This window comes from Alosa pseudoharengus, unplaced genomic scaffold (genome assembly GCF_046254945.1).
Source record: "Alosa pseudoharengus isolate Yale_2024_CS ecotype anadromous, Long Island Sound unplaced genomic scaffold, YU_APseudo_1.1 YU_APseudo_1.1_scf_14, whole genome shotgun sequence".
Classification (NCBI taxonomy): Eukaryota; Metazoa; Chordata; class Actinopteri; order Clupeiformes; family Clupeidae; genus Alosa; species Alosa pseudoharengus.
The window spans coordinates 20,079,077-20,096,522 of NW_027468609.1; the positions used below are offsets into that span (position 1 = coordinate 20,079,077).

General features: G+C 43.5%; 1 protein-coding gene across 2 annotated transcripts in view; it reads left to right on the top strand.

The window, feature by feature from the left end:
- slc5a1 (solute carrier family 5 member 1) overlaps positions 1-11,835 on the top strand; it is a 13,300-nt gene extending 1,465 nt beyond the window's left edge. Inside the window, exons 2-11 of one of the 2 annotated variants that reach the window (XM_076283242.1) lie at positions 44-149; positions 2,543-2,623; positions 3,603-3,814; positions 6,074-6,209; positions 6,442-6,549; positions 7,196-7,346; positions 8,027-8,195; positions 9,104-9,319; positions 10,435-10,561; positions 11,351-11,835. In XM_076283242.1, coding sequence (XP_076139357.1) covers positions 44-149; positions 2,543-2,623; positions 3,603-3,814; positions 6,074-6,209; positions 6,442-6,549; positions 7,196-7,346; positions 8,027-8,195; positions 9,104-9,319; positions 10,435-10,561; positions 11,351-11,565 — 1,521 coding nt within the window. In that variant the 3' untranslated portion in view covers positions 11,566-11,835. The remainder of the gene's footprint in view (positions 1-43; positions 150-2,542; positions 2,624-3,602; positions 3,815-6,073; positions 6,210-6,441; positions 6,550-7,195; positions 7,347-8,026; positions 8,196-9,103; positions 9,320-10,434; positions 10,562-11,350) is intronic. The other variant, XM_076283241.1, reaches the window with a different exon arrangement.
- The last annotated feature ends 5,611 nt before the right edge of the window (positions 11,836-17,446 follow it).

Below are 17,446 nucleotides of genomic sequence, written 5' to 3' on the forward strand. Positions count from 1 at the left end.
CCTGGTATTCATTATTGTCATCCAGTGATACTTCACTCTCCAGGCAGACATGTTTGCTGGGGCCATTTTCATCAACCAGGCTCTGGGTCTGAACATTTACCTGGCTGTGGTCCTGCTTCTCCTGATCACTGCTCTCTACACAGTCACAGGTGAGCATCCAATCCCCCATAGTACAGCACAGCACTGCAAACTACACACACACACACACACACATACAGAGAGAGAGAGAGAGAGACACTCTCTTTAAACTACCACAGGAGTGTTAGTCTCCCACAGCACAGCACTACACCCTTACAAAACTGCACTACTTCAAGTGTCAAAATGGCAGTTTTTTGAGTATCAAAACTGCCGTTTTGGAGGAATTCTTTGCAGTTCATATGCTGGAAATGCAATATTTTGGACACAACAAAACTGCATTGCACTACATAGAGCTGAACTTCTGTCGAGCTGAACTTCTGTTCTGACAAGCTTCTGTCGGACAATTTGGGGAATCGCCTATTCCCCTCTGTCACTCTGCTCCCCTCTGTCACTCACATTTATGTGGTGTAGGGTTACCACACGTTCTGGTTTTCCCGGGATTGTTTTCTTTTTTTAATGTCTGTCCCGGAAAATTGATCATCTTTCCTGGGACACCAAATGTCCCGTTTTTTGGTGCAAAGGCACTTCTATTTTTTTAAGTATTCCCTAGTTTCACTTTCAATAAAACCTACGTTCCACTCCTGCAATCCTAGCTACTATTTTTCTTAAGTTATCTTGATTGTATCATCCTGTCGGAGGCAGGCATGCACTTATTTGATTGGGTGTTAACCATCAGCATCACCTAACAACTACAATCAAACGCCTACAATCAAAGTCAGGGCCAGCGGTGAAGAAAAAGAGATACACAGTAGGCCTACACAACGCCGACAGGGTGAAAATGGGTAACTTTTCGGAGTGGGTAGGCTAACAACTTAATAGTATGCATAGTATTGTTAATATTTTATGGATTAGCCTTATATCTTAAAAGAGCTGGTGAAAGGGCATTATAAGAACCGTTTAGACTCAGCAACCTTAAAGTTACAATGAATGCACCATTTATAGTTAAACAGTATAACATTTGCAGCATTTGTAATAAGTTATTATTTAAAACCAGTAATAGGCCTAGTATAATTAAAGGCATTTAACATTAATCAAAATCATAACTTGGTGTGTCATGTTGTGTGACATAAAGGAGTAATTTATGCGGCTCAAGGTTTTCCAGAAGGCAGGCCTTCGTTTCTTATCTGTACATGACGGCCTTCTGTTTATAGCACCAAGCCAGGGGGGAAAGTCCACCCTTTATTATTTGGATGTGAATGAATGGGTGGGCACTGTTGTTGTTGCCTGGGGTTTGATGTGGGAGTAATTGCCCGTAAGCTTTGATAAGGCCACGCAAACTCTTGGGAGGTACACGAGATGATGGCGTGATACCTGAAACTTCATTCCTGATGTTGTCTCATTCATGGACAGAACTTTGTGTAATAGGCAATCGCCTCAGGGTCAATGGACAGACTTGTGCTGTTTCTTAGAGTGTTGAAAGACTTACTAAATTGCCTAATACTACTGATAGAGTGTGGCAGTGGCAAGGTTAAAAGTTCGGTTAGAAGCATTTTACTCAGGACTTTCCATTTCAAGGATTAGGCAAACTTTATTCAAGAGGTCACTCCACCAAATATTTATTCTCTCCTAAAAAAACCCCTCCTTTTTTGCTGAGTTATAGTTGAAGCACCGACCAGAAACAACGCCTCTTGAAACAAATGTTTGTTGAAAATGATTGCCAGACCTGTCATTCATTCACCCAAAGCAATCCACTTGTTTTGGTCATGTGACCTATGCCAGAAGTTCCAGAAGTTCTGATTGACATTTCAATTAGCCCCCACCTCCCACAACCAAGTAAATGTGACATACTGTATATCAAGAGGTGTTTGCCATTTGTGACTGTGGGGTATATTAATTATTAAATTGGTTCCCTGCTGGTGGTCTCTTTGAAGTCCTAATTATCGCAAACATGGCTCTGAAAATGGTTGTCCACTGCCAGCAATGATTTTCTCTCTTTCTCAGACCACTTGATTGATGCGGGATGAAACATCAGATCATGTACTTTATGAACTTCAACAGCACCAAATCTGTGAATATGTTTGCCAACTTACAAGGGAATGAATCAGTGTTTGAAAAGCATGCTTATTTGCTCATTGGATTGAGATTTCATCTCTTTTTATGGCATTTCAATGTAATCATATAGGTCTGTTGAAAGACATGCCCATTTGATAGATATGCCACCATGTCCATGTTGTGTAGCTTATTATGAGACAAAAGCAAAAGTTATTTCAAAATAGTGTTGTAATGTCGATACGTGTTATGGTATCCTCAAACTACTTTGGGGGTCAGACGATCTTACCATAGGTGTTGGGAAGTATTCCATTAAGACTATCCATGGAAACATGACTCAGGATGAAAAACAAAAAAAAGGGTAACTTCTGTCTGATGTCTACTGAGCTCTTTCTGTTGTACGCTTCATTCCCAGGTGGCCTTGCTGCGGTCATCTACACTGACACCCTGCAGACCATTATCATGGTGGTGGGCTCGTTCATCCTCATGGGCTTCGGTGAGTTATTGCAGTGTGAAGCATTCGGCTCTGGACTCACTCTGTGTAGCTACTGGAGCAGCTTCAGCTACATTCTCTACTATTCTCCCATGTGCCATGTACCACAGAGTTTGGGAATTTTACCACAGAGTTTGGGGATTTTATTAGCCTGCGTGAACCCAGACAAACCTCACATTTGCCTACAGGTTTGTCAGGGTTCACCCAGGCTAGGATGTTATTGTTAAAAGCATATATTTATTTCTCTTTTTACTGTTATATTGTTTTATTTTATCTATCGGTGCATTGTGTTTACGCTCGTAGCTAGAGTGACCTCCTGAGGCAACTCAAGGTAAAGTGTCTTCCTCAGGGGCGCTATAGAGGCAGCTGGGAATCAACTGTTATCATGTTTACATTTCATTGTAAACTTAAAGGCATCCTACTGTATGCAAGTTTTTTTTTTTACTGTTGGTACAAAAAATACCCCGAAAACAATTGGTTTTACCTAGCTCGAGTTGCTGCAGCCTGCAGCTAAAGCAGCCAGGGCAACTAAATCATTGGGGCTTACAAACGGAGATCTATGTGAAAAATTGTCTGATTTCTCCTTTAATATAGGAGCCTTGAAGTCATTTTTATGGTAAACTAACTTGCCATAAGGAGAATGTTGCACCCTCCTAGCCATATCCTGCCAGTCCACAGAGAACCAGCCTTGAACCTTCACTGTCCCCTAATCTGGAGAGTCATAAGGTGCTGTATGGCAACTCTGCAGTAGCCTACTATTTGTATGAAATTGTGTAATATTACATGGGTCAATATAGGTCTTCTGAGACTATTTTGGTTCACTTTTTAACACATCCACATGTCTGTTTCTAGGAGGAAGGGTGCAAGCCATGAGTGGTATTTATAACAGTTGTGTGAAATACTCTGTAACTAACCCAGTAGCAAAGAAACTGCATTGGATACCTTTAAGCTCATCTGTTGCATTGCACCCTGTTTTTTACAGCTTTCAATGAAGTAGGTGGCTATGACAAGTTCCAGACCAGCTACATGGCGGCCATCCCATCCATTGTGAGCCCGAACATCAGCGAAGCGTGCTACACACCACGGGCCGACTCCTTCCACATCTTCAGGGACGCCGTGACAGGAGATCTGCCCTGGCCCGGTCTCATCTTTGGCCTCTCCATCCAGGCAGGCTGGTACTGGTGCACTGACCAGGTGAGGCACACATACACACACGCACACACACACTAAGATACTGCCTACAAACACAGCAGAGATTAAAGTTAATGGGGATGCCTTTCTGACAATAAACACAGCAGAAATTAAAGCAACACAAAAGAGTTTTTTGTACCTTAAAATAATGTTTCCAAAATCGTTTCATCGTGGTTCATCAACTTGTAACAGGGTGAACGGCACTTCTGCATTCGCTTCGCAGCCTTCTATCGGCTATAACCGCACTATGTAAGTTTGCCAGATCGGGTAGCGGATCTGTAGTTTGATGGAATGAGACATAAGAAACTACAAATTTGACTTGCGTTTGATGTCGCAATACATCGTACTTTCATAAATCATGCAACATATTCTACCTTGTCTGTGGACATTGTTATTTGTAAAGCCGGTGCTGGATAAACAAACAGCGTGCGTGCGACAGAGGGAAAGTTCTTTGGTGTTGCTTTAAAGTGTAAGCTAAAAGTGAGGCCCTACGGTAACGCGTTATAATTACTACACACAATTAAGCATTTATTAAGGATTTATTAAGCACTATTAAGGCTCTTTGATGGAATAGTTCCAGGGCTCTTAGGTGTCTGCTGTAGGTGGTCCAGGATTCCGTTCCATACAGCAGGGTTGGGAGAATCACAGCTCTTAAGACCAGGAGCTTAGTTTGAACTCTCAGGTCTCGGTCATCAAAGACTCTTGTCCTGAGTTTGGCATAGGCTCCTCTGGCACAGTTTAGGCGATTGCTCACCTCAGAGTCTATATCGGATTTGGAAGAGAGAATACTGCCAAGGTAGGGGAAGTGGTCCACGATTTCCAGAGTGGTGTTATCCACTTTGATGATGGGCTGGAGTGATGGCTGGTTGGGTGGTGGTTGGTACAGAACCTGAGTTCTCACACTCACACACACACTCACACTCACACACACACACATACACACACACACATATGCATAACACACACTCACGGTTAAACACACACACAGAGACACTCACACACACACACACACATATGCATAACACACACTCACGGTTAAACACACACTCATGGTTCACCTTACACAGCCTCGCATGGATCTAAAATGGCACGTTTATCCTGCCAGTCAAACAGGAGGCTGAATGTCCAGGGTGTTGTTCTATACTTAGACTGGCATGCTTTTAGTTAGCTACTGATTAGTGGGACAGAACAAGATAAGATATATAGCCTGGTTCTCTGACTAAACCAACATCTTGTTCTTTCTTAAAGACCCACCTCAGAGAGGTGGGGTCCTTGTAGAAATGACATCCAATATCCTGACCGTGTGAAACGTTAACACACATAGGCCTAACTTTGCATAACTTGAGTGTGTACGAAAATTTTCCCTTTATTTGTGTTTATAACTACACACAAAAACATAACTAAACCTGGTTTCCACTGTTGAAACGACAACATAAGCCTACGCAAAAAATTATACCTTGCAGAAACTGAACTCGCACACTCATACGATTGGAAGACGCGCAAATAGGCTACACCTTCAATCACGTATCGCCTTACACACAACAAGAATACTTTCAGCTTTTAGGCACAGGCTACCTTGCCATGTTTAACTTGGGATAGAAGACTGTTCACAGAAATAAGGGAATTCAAGCCAAACCGTTGCAACTCTGCCATCAATCATTATGTTAAGCCCACCTAACGACTCTATACACGATTTCATTGGCCCAGAGAAGTTTCGATATCTGGAGCTCACAAGCCAACGGAGAGTTGCTAGACTAGCCCTGGCAGCAAATGTAATTTGCTGCCGCTAGGGGCGCGTCTAGATTTCTAGGCTAACATAACGGTTGAAAGTGCCATAAACATTATAAACGTTTATGACATAACAGTTCTGTCACTCTCTTATGCCAAGAGTCATTCGGTTTTTGTCATGACAAGTTAGGGCTAGGGTTAGGGCACTCTTATGTAGATTAATGTCATGTCACTCTTATGTTAGTGTCATGTCACTCTTATGTAGATACTTTAAAGTAAAGTCTTACCAAATACTTCACATTAAAATGTCTCCATTTCCCTCTTTGCTCTGCTACATTCCTTTGCACTCCACTCCTCTCGCCTCCTCTCAAACCAAATACAGTGATTTAGTTTAATCAGCATAATTTAGTAAGAACATGTTCAATATATGTTTGCAAAGGCCCAAACATATCCTATTGTTCCATTAGTACAAATACTTCAGATAAACACAAGAAATACTTTACATTTACATCGTTGTATGTTGTCTTTCTCAAGGTGATTGTGCAGCGCTGCCTGTCGGCTAAGAACTTGTCCCACGTGAAGGCGGGCTGCATCCTGTGTGGCTATCTAAAGTTGCTGCCCATGTTCCTCATGGTGTTCCCTGGCATGATCAGCAGAGTGCTCTACACAGGTGAGCCAGAGAAGAGGAGGAGGAGGAGAAGGATGAGAGAGAGGGAGAAATACTGTCAACTGCTATTCAAGACTCAAGTAGTAAATCGTTGATTGGTTGGTTGGTTGGTTGGTTGAATGATCAATTGTATCATTGTGTGCGTGTGCGTGTGCGTGTGCGTGTGCGTGTGCGTGTGTGTGTGTGTGTGTCTGTGAATCTTCTCACATGTTGCTTTGCTTCTCTTCTGTTCCAGACGTCATAGCTTGTGTGGATCCTGATGAGTGCAGTAAATACTGTGGAGCCAGTGTGGGATGCTCTAACATCGCATATCCAAAACTAGTGGTGGACCTCATGCCTGACGGTAGGTTCTACCTACACAGTACATCATATCCTGATGTAAACTGCACTCTTTGAAGCTGTGTGTGTGCGTGCGTGCGTGCGTGCGTGCGTGTGCCTTGTGTGTGTGTGTGTGTGTCTGTGTGTGTATGTGTCTGTGCATGGATATGATTCATGTAGTAAACTCAACCTGTCAGCAGTCTATGCTGCAGTTGTATTGAGCTGTAAGTTACTGTATGTGTGTGTGGGTATGTGTGATTATGTAAATGTGTGAATGCACTCCTCATCGACACCCTGTGCTATACACTGTAAAAATGACCAATGTATTTAGCTGCCTGTGTGTGTGTGTTTGTGTACAGTGTGTATGTGTGTGTGTGCGTGCGTGCATGCATGCGTGTGTGTGTGTGTGTGTGTGTGTTCAGACATCACAGCACACATGTGTTCTCATTCACACACATAACATTTACATTCACAAACATGTTTGCTAAATGGATCGATGTACATGTGAATGTGTTGAGAGCATGAGCATGTGTTAGCATGTAGATGCCTGCGTAAGTGTGTGCGTGTGTGTGTATCACACATGTGTAAGAGCATGTATGTGTTGAGATGTCTACACACTCCTTATTGACTACAGTCCTCCTCCTCCTCCTCCTCCTCCTCCTCAAACGTAGGTCTGCGAGGCCTTATGCTGTCGGTGATGATGGCGTCACTGATGTCATCGCTCACCTCCATCTTTAACTCCGCCAGCACGCTCTTCACCATGGACATCTACACCAAGATCCGCAAACGCGCCTCAGAGAAGGAGCTGATGCTCGCCGGCAGGTATGGCTGAACATGGCACCTCATAAGAAAGCAGATTCACTTACTAAGAAGGCAGTAGGCTTGAAGTTTATGATCATTTACATTTACAGAAAAAGTACATAAGTACATACTGTAAATGATATACCATGAGCTACACAACATACCTCACCTGGCATAAATGGCAGCTTTTACCAAAATGAAGATGTTGTAGGCCTATATCTATAGAATCTTTACATTTACATTTCGTCTTTACATTTACAGTAAAAGCAGTAAATAAAGTATATAATATAAGCTTGATGGTGTTTGTGGCCCCCACTGTCGACTTCAAGGCAGTACTGTGGGTAAGGGTTAGGGTCAGGGTTAGGCAAGGCACCACTGCCTTGAAGTCGACGGTGGGGGCCCAAAAGACCATATATCATAATGTAAATTATATACTGTGATATACATGGATCCTCTTTGCTTGGATTAAATGTAGTCAGGGGTTACTAAATGGAATCCTCTTATGAGTATTTATTGAGTATTTACAGTATCTATATGCTAACATTCCACAGTGGTGCATTTTAGAATATTCCTGCTATATGCCTAAAGAATATAATGACATGTTGTCTGTCATATGACCAATACCATTATGTTCTTGTGACCTTTGTACTGTATGAATGCTGCAAGAGTGTAGTTCTCATGACACAGAAAATTGGTTGCAGGGTGTTCATGCTCTTCTTGATTGGAGTGAGCATTGCCTGGATTCCCATTGTCCAATCAGCACAGAGCGGGAAGCTCTTTGACTACATCCAGTCCATCACAGCTTTCCTGGCTCCACCAATCGCTGCTGTGTTTGCCCTGGCAATCTTCTGTAAGCGGGTCAACGAGCCGGTAAGCCCCACAAACCACCCACTCGCTCGTTCTTCTGAGAGACGCGGTCCACACTCAAATCCCTCAAGTGCACAGTGCTGCCATCTCTCTGTCCCTGGCTTCCTCTTTCCTTCTCCACTCCTCCCCTCTTTCTTCTATTCCTCTCCACTCCTCCCCTCCCCTCTCTCTCCTCTTCCCTCTCCACTCCTCCCCTCTCCTCTCTTCTCTTCCTCTCTCTCCTCTTCCCTCTCCACTCCTCCCCTCCCCTCTCTTCTTTTCCTCTCTCTCCTCTTCCCTCTCCACTCCTCCCCTCTTTCTTCTCTTCCTCTCTCCTCCTCTCCAGTCCTCCCCTCCCCTCTCTCTTCCCTCTCTACTCCTCCCCTCTCTTCTCTTCCTCTCTCTCCACTCCTCTCTTCCCCTCTCTATTCTCTTCATCTCTCTCCTGTTCCCTCTCCTCTCCTCTCTATTCTCTTCCTCTCTCTTCTCTTCCCTCTTCACTCCTCCCCTCCTTCTTCTCTTCCTCTCTCTCCTCTTCTCCACCCCCCCTTCTATGTGTACCATACCTCCATCACATACTCTGTCATAAGATAACATTGTCTCCCTTGTATCCCTTGTACTGTCTTCACTGACACATACTCCAACATAACAGTAACATCTATCTATCTATCTATCTATCTATCTATCTATCTATCTATCTATCTATCTATTTATCTCTACCGATCTATCTATCTGTCTATCTATCTATCAATCAATCAATCTATCTATCTATCTATCTATCTATCTATTTATCTGTCTGTCTATCTATCTATCTATCTATCTATCTATCTATCTGCACTCTTGCACTCTACAGCACTTTGGTCAGTGTAAGCAGTGTAAGTTGTGTATACCTACCTACTTATCCACTTATCCATACATCCATTCTCTCTCAGGGAGCATTCTACGGCCTGATGCTGGGCCTGTGTGTGGGCATGGTCCGGATGGTCGCCGAGTTCGTCTATGGCACAGGCAGCTGTGCCAGCCCCAGTAACTGCCCCACCATCATCTGTGGTGTGCACTACCTCTACTTCTCCATCATCCTCTTCGTCCTCTCCTGCCTCTTTGTCGTCTGCATCTCCCTCATGACCAAGCCCATCCCAGACGAGAATGTGAGTAGAGCCGGCTCAATGCAACCAGTATCAAAGTATCAAAGTATAGATATAGCATCAGTTATTGCAATGCACTTGATAATTGACACTGTTGATATCTATGCTTTGATGCTTTGGTCTCAGTTCCATTGTTTTTACAATACTCACATTGCTCTCTGTAATCTCTTGTAAATTCTGACTTGTTTTGTGTTTGTATGTGTATTCACCATGGGTTTCTCTAGACTGTCACAGTTATATCAATGAAGTACCGGTATCTTATCTTGAAATTATAGTCTTTTTACTGTTAGGGTTATCAAATTAAGTATGTTTTAAGTATGCTTTCAATTGGTGATATCATGATGTAACATGATGTATTGTAGCATATTAAAATGTCATCATATATCATATCACAACTATGAACCTCACGAACTACAGGCTGTGTTTGTTCATTCAGACTGCTTTAGAGCTAGCAGTCCTCCAATGCTGTTTTTTTACAGTTAATTACATTCAGTTATGTTATTTCTCTTATTAGATGTGACTAATGTCTAATTTTTTTTCTTCTAAAAACTCACATAAGCAGCGTGCAATCGCTTACTGCCAATTTGTAACAACATAAAAAAAGGCGCACCTCACTGCAAAAACCGTGTCCTGTCTGATCGCCTCCTTAGTTTGTTAACATATAGGGAGCTCTGAGCTTTGCATCTAAGAGGTTATACTCCACTAATGAGGTGTTCTGTGTGGATACAACCCATCTAAGGGGTTCATTGTCTCTCAGCTGTATGCTGTAGCATGAGCAGCCAATAACACTACATATGCAGTTTTCACAAATGTTCACAAAAGATTGTTTGTGTGCGAAACACTTTTTTGAGAAACCTCTAAGCGCCATATTCGTTTGGAAATTGCAGATGATGTATTGTAATTAGTGAATCAGGTCCTTGTCTAGCCCAATCACATATGCATGTGATTCACAACAGACACGCTGCTCATGTGACTTTACTCATTTCCTTGGTTTCCGACTGAAGTGAATGTTGGCCGGCTTACCGTTGCTGTTTTTCCCGGAGCTTGGCTCTTGTCTGACATCTATGTCTGGTGTGTGTGTGTATGTGTGTGTGTGTATGTGTGTGTGTGTTCTGCAGCTGTACCGCCTGTGCTGGAGCCTCCGCAACAACACCGAAAAGCGGATCGACCTGGAGGCAGGGGGTGAATGGGGGGATCAGCAGCAGGACAATAACTCTTCTATGGAGGTGGAAGGTGGGAAAAGCAGTCTGCAACACAACACAGCACAACACAACACAACACAACACAACACAACCCAACACAGCACAGCACAGCACAGCACAGCACAGCACAGCACAGCACAACACAGCACACCACACCACACCACACCACACCACAACACAACACAACACAACACAACACAACACAACACACCACAGCACAGCACAGCACAGCACAGCACAGCACAACACAACACAACACAACACAACACAACACAACACACCACAGCACTGCACAGCACAGCACAGCACAACACAACACAACACAACACAACACAACACAACACAACACAGCACAGCACAGCACAGCACAACACAACACAACACAACACAACACAGCACAGCACATTAACTGTGTCAAAAATGCAACCTGCACTGCAGAATTCAATTGTGGTCAAGTGTAAAGTGGTCAAGGAAACCAGAAATGAAACAGTTCCTCGTAACTCCTTTGATTTACGTAATGAGTTTATGACTGATACAGGCTTGCCTTGGAAGTGAATTTCCCTGTGTTCCATGTTAGAGGTTAACATGCTCATTGTGTGCTTCCCATCCCACTTTATATCCACACACTACTCAACACAGCATAACATCAAGCAGGACAGCACAGCAAACTTCCACACACACACACACACAAAGCAAAAAACACAATACAGTGCAGCACAGCACAGCTCAAAAGCACAACACAGTATTGGTACGTGGACTGAGATTAACGTTAACATAATATGGGACTCTGATTACACACATAATATCGGATGTTCTGACATCTCCCTTGCAGACCCTGAGGATGAGTCTGGCTGCTGTAAGAAGGCCTACAACTGGTTCTGCGGCTTCGAGCAGAAGAAGGCCCCCAAACTGAGTGCCGAGGAAGAGGAGGAGATGCAGAAGCAACTCACCGACACCACGGAGAAGCCTCTGTGGAGGAACGTGGTGAACGTCAACGCCGTCATCCTTCTGGTCGTCTGCGTCTTCTTCCATGCGTTCTATGGTTAATGAGCACAACCGGAATGTTGCCTATTCATTGGCACAAATACACATTATGTGTACACACACACACACACACAAAGACATACACACACATACACATACACACACACACACACACACACACACACACACACACACACACAAACACACACACACACAAAGACACACACACACACACATTCTCAGGCATAGGTGATATATGTATGCTAAATTGATCTAAGGATGTTTTTTTCTTATTTAAAACACTTCAAACAGCTGGGGTTGATTAAACACCAAAGGGAATCCTTATCTTGTTCTAAATAATCTTGTGATGAAAGAGTTTTATGAAAATGCTTTTATAGTATGTAGATATATGTGCTAAATTATTCATATTGGACACAATGGTTGGCTGGTTGTTGGAATTACTCTATTGTTGTGATTTATATTTGCACTATTTTATCCTTTGTGTAAAGTTTTGTAAATAAACTAAATGTAAATGATTGAAATATGGAATATTGCAATCTGTTCAATATTCAAATGTTCAAAATGTTCAAAAGTGAACTTGTGAACTTGTGTTCCTGCATGTTGAAAGTTAACATGCTCATTGTGTGCATCCCATCCCATTTTATATCCAATAACACTAATGTTATTATTATTCAAATTACAGTTTTTCTCTATTGATTTGATGCACACTTAATGAAACTTGGATCCACTTCATCTTGATCTTCCCCTTTTTAGCAGAGCAGAAGTCACCTGCAAATAATTTAACACATTTTCATTGGTTTAACTCATTTTTCACATCCTTTTTCAAATCATTTAACACATTCAAAGACTGACTCCATTGGATTAATTCTGTGAAACAAATGGAAAACACATATTCACAGCTAATATATATTGCTTACAAACTAACGAACATGTCATGTAAATGTGTGAATCTCCTTTGCACAATTCTTCAATTAGCAATCATTCAATATCCATAAGAGATAGCATGAGTGTTCTGTGTTGCTATTTTAGTATGGATCTAAGGCACATTTAGAGAAAGTACTGTATTGCCTATTTGGTGAAGAAAACAATACAAAAGCTGACAAGTCTAGGTGTTTACTGTAGGTCTATTTCAATAAATAAAAATGTCATAGTTCAATGACATTTGTCTTGTCTAGGTGCTTACTGTGGGTCTTACATGTCAATGGCAGTTGGGAGGAATAAATACAATTCATTTTTATTCAAAAATGATAAAGTATGAGAAATGGCACAGACATAGCAAAAATGAAGGATGAAACTCCTCAAATTTGAGAACAGTGTTTTGCATTTTGTTGTCCTCTGTGAAATGGTTGATTGGAAGAGCTCATACACTTGTTTGCTAGCCTGACGAGACAGACCTACAATTTGCTGCCGCTAGGGCGCGTCTAGATTTCTAGTACTTGTTTGCAAGTTGTGTTGTTTGAAGGCAAATTTTGGTTTTGTTGCATATTTTAAATGTTTTGGCACGGTTTTTGCAAACAACATTTTGACACGTATTATTATTTTGCAGTAGGCCTAGGCCTCGCTATTTCTCCGACCTGTTTTAATCACAACACGCAGAACTATGTTTGAGATTTTCGACCATCCTCTCACACACTACTGTCTCTTACTGGTGTCAAATGTTAACAGTTTCCCGCTCAGGGTTTTTCAACACAGAAGTCTGCCCTCTGAGCTGCCCACATGCAGTAACACGGTGACATGATTGATGTGTAAATATGCTCGCTGACTTCTGAATGGCTGCTGTGTTGCTACGTCAATGAACAGAGGTACTGTAGGCTGTCACATTCTTCCTCGCCATCAAGCTTGTGTGAGCTCACTGAGACCCTCCATACCAATTGTGTATGAGGTGAAGATCTATATGTTGTGTATATGTTATTAATGGTTATACAACGATTCACTGCACCTACCACGCTGACCACAGCAGTTCAGAACCACAGACAACCTGTGTCTGGTGAATGGTTCGAGCTATAATGTGTAGCTTACTTTAAATACGGTAGTAGCCTAGGCAGAGACTTTACAGCCTGAAATCAAACCGCATCTTTAGCCTATTTGTGATCTTCATGCTTATAGGCTTTTTGTCGTTTTGCCATGCTATGCGTATTTGCTAAAATGTCATGTTCTAACAGTTTACGGAATGAAATGTATAACAATTGTACGGTCGTCCTCAAATAGCTACATACAACTGAACGCTCTCTCTCTCTTTCTCTCTCTCTCTCTCTCTCTCGCGCGCGCGCTTTGTGTGTGTTTTCGAGTAGCCTATATTTCGGCGCATGCTTGTAAACTCAGGGAAATATTCCTCAGTGCAGTGGATTATAGGCGTTGATGCTCGATGAAATGGATTAAAATCCGTTCTTATGTAATACGGGTCCCTCTGTGTTTTCTTTTTGTGTGCCAGGAACGTGGAGACGTTGGAATTATAGAATATGTTACTTGATTTGCTATCAAGAAAGCTGTAGCAGTTTTCAGTTTTTCATTGTTTCACGGCAATGACATGATGTAACACTTTGAAATAGGATTTTGCTCAATATAGGCTATGTGTTTTCTGTTTGTCTTTTGCGGTTATTGTGAAGGCATTTGTGTGTAAAGCATCACATCACAAAGCATCACAGGGTTGACTGCCCCAAACAGCACACTCTTCCCGTCTATTCGCATGTGTTTGTGTGTAAGTCTGACCATGACTCACATCTCATTCAGTGCAGTGGGTAAAAAAGTCTGCTTTTATCTCCAAGAGCCTGTGTGCGCGTGTGTGGGAGTGTGGGAAGTGTGTGTATGTGTGTGTGTGCGTGGGGAGGGGGGGAGGTAAGGTGAAGAGATGGGAGAGAAGGGCAGTGCTCTGATTGGCTGTGCTTTTTCACTGGCTGTGAACAAACGTGATGCAGCCTGCAGAGGCACTGCAGCGAAAGACTGCAGAGAGAGGAGAGTGAGCGAGAGAGAGAGAGAGAGACAAAGACAGAGAGAAAGAGAGACAGAGGGTCTGTGACAGAGAGATATATACAGAGAGAGAGAGAGAAAGAGAGAGTTACAAGCTCACACCTCACACAAACCAGGAAAGGGGGAGTGAAAGGGAACGCGCTTCTGTGTGTGTGTGTGAGTGTTTGTGTGTACGTGTGTGTGTGTGTGTGAGCGTGCGCACATGCGTGGCTGCTGGGTAGAGGATCATCGGCAGAAGAGGCAACGGTGAGAGAGGAAAGGGACTGATCGCAGATGCACCAGCAGCACTGACGCTGAGAGACGAAGAGAGGGAAACGAGAAAGAGAGAGAGAGAGAGAAAGAAGAGAAAGAGAGCGTGGGACAGAGAGAAAGAAGAAGAAGAAGAGGCAGTGGCCAAGGAAATTAAGTTTAAGAGGTCTCGTGTAAGGGGAGAAGAGAGCGAGAGAGAGAGAGAGAGAGAGAGAGAGAGGAGGAGAGCAGAACAGAGAAGATAGGAATGAGAAGCAGCTTAGACACAGGTTACCACAGGAGAGAGTCCACTGCCGTCCACCTTATTACACAACAGCTCGGCGAGCGCAGCCTGCGCGGAGGGATGGGAAGCGAGCCACACGGCGACAGACGGCAGAAGAAAGACCCTGTGTGACCAGACAAGAGGGAGAGGCTGGCGCAGCAACAGCAACAGCACGCAGGAACACGGGAGAACAAGAGAGAAGAGGAGTAAAGGAACGACAGAGCAGAGAAACAGTGGAAGAGAGAAAGGAAGAAAGACAGCACAGCGCAGCACAGCTCCGCTATAGAGGCTGTGACGCACTCCACTCTCCTCCATCTTCCTCTCGACATCTCTCCATCATATCTTTCTACCTACCGACCGACCCCTCCACCCCTTCACAGGCAGCAAGCATCCTCTCCCCTCCGCCTATCTCCTCCATCCCCCTGTCTCTCTCTCAATCTCTTGTGCAATAGTATCAACTCCACCTCCCTTCTTTCCTGCACAAGACGGACCAGGGTGCCAAGTCAACACCTCCTAACTCAACACAAAATGTTGCCAATGGTGTGAAACAAACAGGACTTCATATCTACATCAGCACTGCTCAGCAGATCCCGTGCCAACGATAAAAACAGATACCAGCTACCTAAGAGGTACCAGAAATAGGAGGAACCTGAAACTGATGAAGACCAGGGCAAAGAGAAGGACGCAATAACGTGATAACAGGTGAGGTTCTTAGGATATTGCGTAATGATTCACAAATGGTTGTGATTATCAGATGATTTATTTTTTATTGGATTGCAAATGTATGTGAGTGTGTTGCCTGCTAGTTTCTTATCAGAAACGGTTAGCTGTGTGTGTGTGTGTGTTTGTTGTTGTGTGAGTGTGTGGTTTTTCTAGCGAATTCTACACATGCTTCCTCTTCTATATGTATATGCAGCTCGAAACCTCAAACCGTGTGCTCATTTTCATGCACATTATATGGGTGTGTTTGTGTGTGTGTGTGTGTGCTTGTGCGCATGTGTTTATGTGTGATTGTCACACACAGTCCAGCCGTCCATGTTGAGGACAGTCCGTACGAAACCAAAGGACAAGCATGCATGCAACGTCACATGGCCCTAGCCACTCTGCAGACGACTTTGGCTTAAGAGATGAGCTTTCAGTGAGTCAATCTGCCCTTGTATGGGTGACTGCACACCTCTCCAGGCTGGTTTCATTCATAGACTTCAACATAGACTCATCAATTACAGACACACAATATAAGTGAGTGAGGGGGAGACAGAGGAATGAAAGAAGGAATGAAAGGGGAATAAACTGGTACAAATTAAGAATAGATTTAAATGGGTAAACGGATGGATGGATGGATGGGTGGAGGGATGGAGAGGGGCATCTTGGGCTGAGTTGGCACCCTGTCTGCTGGTCTCTGGCATGGCATGCAGAGGGCTGCTGCAGTGGGCACGTCTTGCCCGCTGATGCTGCGATTGCATAACATGCTGCTGCTGCTGCTACTGCTCGCTCCACACACACCCCTCCCTACACACACACACACAGCAGCGAGCCTGGCAGTGCTGAACGAGCACACCGCGCGGCATACTAATACCCGCTACCCGCTGCTGTGCCCACTCTCGAGCCATGCCAGTACACATCTACCAGCTCAACAGATCCATCCAGCTCCCCAGGTCTCATGTGTTCCGTTACACCCCGCATATAATGCCCTTTTTAGCTCCTTTAACACAGGCATCATTAGTTCACGCTAGTCTAATGCACACAGTACCAGTGCTGGTCAATGCCAGCGATCGAATGCTTAGCCTACACAACAATGCCAGCCTTTGGTTTACTAACACACATGCCAACTGTGCCCAACTGACACATACTGTACATGTCAAGCAGCTCTGCCCACTGCTGTGCACACAAACGCCATTTCCTCCTCCTCCTCCTCTTGTAGGACACAGCTCCGGCCTCACTCTCATTAAGAAACACGCCATTGTACAAAAATGTGCAAGGTCTCTAACGCACTACACAAACTACGGCAGAGCCAGAACACATAAAAACACAAGCAAAATGTGCAAGTCGAGACCCTAAACACAGCAACAACTACAGCTGATACAAATCACACTACACCAAGTACAACAGACCAGATGCAGCGCTAGATACAACATACACCACCCCATACAGTCCCAATATACACAACACCAAATGTTTTGGAGCAGACGCAAAAAGCAGCTAACATACTATGTAATTCATTAACCCAAAACTGTTCAATATGGAACAGTGTGCCCATTTAACAACAAAAATATACCTCATCCAGTACATACAGTACATCATCAAAATCCTGTTTTGTCTCTGTAAACATCACACAACCGTAGTCACTAAGGAGACATGAGAGAAAAAATAAGAAAGTTAGGAAATGAAGGAAGACAGGAATGAGGGCAATTTACCACAACATTCTTCAAGCAGGTGTGTGGCTAA